The following is a 4314-nucleotide window of genomic DNA, read 5'->3' on the forward strand; positions in this document are numbered from 1 at the left end:
AAATCTAGAAATGTATTCATTTAAAAAAATTTTGCATATAGATTTAGCAGTTATATTCCTAAGTGGATAAGCCTCTGCCCATCGCGTAGTTCTATCTACTATTGTAAGAATATAACGGTATCCATTTGATACTGGTAACGGACCTACAATATCGATATGAATATGTTCAAATCGTCCTTTAGGGATATCAATCTTTTTAACTTCCGATTTTGTATGTTTAAAAATTTTAGCTTTTTGACAATGCAAGCAATTAGTGACCCATTCATTTATATTCCTATTCATTGATGGCCAAAAATATCGCGAAACAATTAATCGCCTTGAAGCTCTAGTTCCTGGATGTGAAATATTGTGCAGTTTATTGAAAATACGTTTTCTCATTTCCAAAGGTATATATGGTCTAATTTTCCCATTAGACTCCTCGCACCATATAGAAACTTTATGTGTATCTATATAAACATTCATTAAGTTATATGGACTGTTTTCGATAAGTTTTTTTAAACCTACGTCTTTAGTTTGTTCATTATATATGTAGTTCGGTTATGTTTAATATGTCACTATCAAAAGAATCTATCTCTGGAGTTCTTGATAAGGTGTCCGCAATAATATTTGAAGCTCCTTTAATGTACCTAATGTCATCTGTAAATTGTGCAATAAATTCAAGATGACGTGTCTGTCGTGGACTACGTTCAACACGTGAGTTTAAAACTTGAGTAAGCGGTTTGTGGTCTGTATAAACAACAAAAGGTCTCCCTTCCAAAAAATGTCTAAAATGCTTTATGTTCAAAAATATTGCTAATAACTCCTTATCAAATGAACTATATTTCACTTCGGAAGGCGTGAGTTTCCTCGAATAAAATGCTATAGGTTCAATTTTATTGCCTATTTGTTGTTGTAAGACTCCCCCGATAGCTATGTTTGAAGCATCTACAGTCAAAGATAAATTAGCATCGGGATTAAAAAAAATTCAACATTACATTTTTAGCAAAACTATCCTTAACCTTCGTGAATGAACCGTTTGCCTCTTCTGACCATGTCAATAGTTTAGCTTTTTCCTTAATTGCATCATTCAACATTTTATGTATAGGACTTAGTAATTCTGCTATTTTCGGTATATACCTGTGATAGTAATTGACCATTCCCACGAACTTTTGTAATTGTTTTACTGATTTTGGTCTATCATATTCACGAATTGCCCTCACTTTTTCGTCTGATGGTCTTATCCCATCGTGTGAAATATTGTAACCCAAAAAGTCAATATTTGGCACTCCAAAAACACATTTTGATATTTTAATGTTTAATCCGTATTTACTTAGTCTTTCAAAAACAACACGAAGGTGGTCAACATGTTCTTCCTCATCTTTACTAGCAACTAAAACATCATCCAAATATACAAAAACGAAGTCTAGACCTTGAAAAACTTCATTAATAAATCTTTGGAATGTTTGTGCGGCATTCCTTAATCCAAAAGGCATTCTAACAAATTCAAATAAGCCAAAAGGAGTTGTAATAGCCGTTTTATGAATATCACATTCTGCTACTGGAATTTGGTGGTAGGCACGGACCAAATCTAATTTAGAAAATATATATTTATCCCTTAAATCTATACCAAGGTCGTGTATATGGGGAATTGGATACCTGTCAGGCACAGTGACACAATTTAACCTGCGGTAATCGCCACAAGGACGCCAATCATTTGGTTCCTTTTTTGGAACTAGATGTAATGGAGATGATGCATGTGATTTTGATGGGCGGCATATACCCGAAGACACTAAAAAATCAAATTCATTTTTCGCAATTTTATACTTAATTGCATCTAATCGTCGTGGTTTCGAAAATGGAAGTGTACTGTTAGTTTCAATTCTATGAACTGTGTTATGTTTAACCTCTTTGTTATAGTCTGGGGATCCTGTAATCGAACTAAACTCCTTTAATAGATCTGTATATTTATTGTCAACTGTAAAAATTTTCGGAAGAGAAATATTACTAAATGATTCTATTGCGTTAATGGATATTTTTGTTAAAGGGTCGATTAATGTTTTCCTTTTAAGATCAATTAGTAGACCAAATTTCGAAAGAAAATCAGCTTCCTATTATCGGTTTGGAAATATTTGCTATCGTGAAAATAAAAGGAAACTCTCTTCTCAAACCTAAATTCACCTTTAGTAATTTCTTACCGTATGTTTTAATGCTACTGCCATTTGCAGCCGTTAAAATTACATCTGATGACCGTTTAAACATCCTAAACTTAGACAATGGAAGTACTGACACTTCAGCGCCACTATCTATTAAATAATTTAATTTATTTTCCGAATCATATACAAAAAGACGGCGTGTAGAATTATTGTGTCTATTATCAGCCGTCAGGATAATAGGACAATTTAGTTTTCCTGTTGTGATGTTTCATATGAACATGGTTGTTCACATCTTCTAGCTTTGCTACCGAACCGATAATGATAACGACAAAGCCATTTACGATTCAATGAACGTCCCCTAGAACGACTCCTATTTCTAAATGGTGTCCTTGAACGACTATTTTGAAAAGATTGTTTAACGTCGGCTATTTCCATAGATAGTTGGGTAAATTTATCTAGCATCGCTGATGTAATTTTAACCAAATTATCTACTGTTTTATCTAACCTGCAATTACTTTGTACCGAATCTTTGGGTTCCAGGGTACACAATTCTACCTTATTTGTTACTTCCCAAATATTATCAGCTAATTTAAGCAAATCCTCAATATTGACAACATTAGACCCTACCAACGCAATATTAAGATTTCTTGGTAATTTTCGCAACCATAAACTTTTAACAAAATCAGAATTTATATTATTCCCGGCTAATTGAATCAAAGATCTGTAAAATTCCGAAGGTTTACGATCACCTATTTCGGAATCTGATAATAACTTATCGAGCTTCCTTTGTTCACTAAGAGAGTGACGTTCAAGAAGTTTTGTTTTAAGGTTTAAATAACGATTTTCATCCGGTGGATTCTGAATAACATCAATAACTGATACTATTACATCTTGAGGAAGCGATACAATAAGGTGTTCATATTTTGTATTATCCCTAGTTATACCCTTAGTATTAAATTGAGTTTCAACATGAATGAACCACGCTTCTGGGTGATTCGACCCAAAAGAGAGGTAATTTCAATGAAGTAGCGCAAATTTCTAATTGTGCATTGCTATTTAAATTATTAGATGTAACATTTAAAGATGAACTATTAGTACTATTACCGGAAACTTGCGGATTTATATTATTAGAACGAGTTGGAGAAGTAACCGGGGACCGAATCATATTGGTAATCGTAATGAGGTTTACAATAATAATTAAAAAAAAAATTGTGTAGATAATCACAAAAAAAAAAATCTTGTAACTAAATTGTTATGATGTTAAAGTTCCAAAAAGTGTGAAAATAAGAGTAAGAACTTATATCTATATGTATGTTTTATATTGAAATTAATAATTATATATAAATTGGAAGGACTTATCGTAATTTGTGGAGATTCTCGATCGTGTAATTAGTATCTTGAAATTTCAATACAATCTTGAATTTTGACTTCTATTTGTTTCCATTTGTTGTTTTCCTTTAGATTCTCACAATCTGTGATAATTCTAAATATGTAATAATGATTATTGTTTGCGCCAAATTAAGTTTAAGAAGTTTTGCAGTTTTTCTCGTTTGTTTCAATTTTCTCAGAGGCCACTGGTATTTTAATTAAGTAAAATAGTTGTAAATTCTTATTTTTATAATTATAATCATCATCGAGGCAATTTTAATTTAGTGTAATCGAAGATTACAGATTTATAACATAAATATCTTGTTTTACAAATCTCCTGGCAGGATCGCCAATTTTAGTTATTATTTTTATATTTATTTATTTTATTTTGCATAGCAAAATGCTTCTTTATTTTATAAAATTTTTAATCCAATTACAATTAAAAAAATGAATCTTTTTTTAAATTGAATTTCCAAACATTACTAGATCAAACAAAATTAACAAATAATAAAGTATTATAAATATCGGTTTAAAAAATAATAATCCATGACCATCACTACACAAGGTTTACATGGAAGGGCAGACGGACTGACATAGCTAAATTGACTGAAAATGATTCTAAGCCCATTGGTATACTTTAAGGTGGGTATAGGACCAATATTATTGAGGGTTACAAACATCAGCACAAACACAATATACCCTATCCACTAAAGTGGTGTAGCGTATAATTAATAATTACAAAAAAATTTAAATTATCTTAATATTAACATGAAAGTTTGAATATATTATTTTTATTTATGGGAATACCAAATGG

The 4314-nt window shown here is 31.1% G+C and overlaps 1 protein-coding gene across 1 annotated transcript; it reads right to left on the reverse strand.

The window, feature by feature from the left end:
• Positions 1-2378: 2378 nt before the first annotated feature.
• On the reverse strand, positions 2379-3297 carry LOC119604836. Its single transcript, XM_037957706.1, has 2 exons — positions 3115-3297; positions 2379-2990 (listed from the first exon to the last, which is right to left on the reverse strand). Exons 1-2 carry the CDS (start codon positions 3295-3297, stop codon positions 2379-2381), a joined length of 795 nt encoding a protein of 264 aa, XP_037813634.1.
• Positions 3298-4314: the final 1017 nt, after the last annotated feature.

This window comes from Lucilia sericata, unplaced genomic scaffold, assembly GCF_015586225.1.
Source record: "Lucilia sericata isolate MDLA Ls3-8-SP2 unplaced genomic scaffold, ASM1558622v1 Contig000436F_arrow, whole genome shotgun sequence".
Lineage (NCBI taxonomy): Eukaryota > Metazoa > Arthropoda > Insecta > Diptera > Calliphoridae > Lucilia > Lucilia sericata.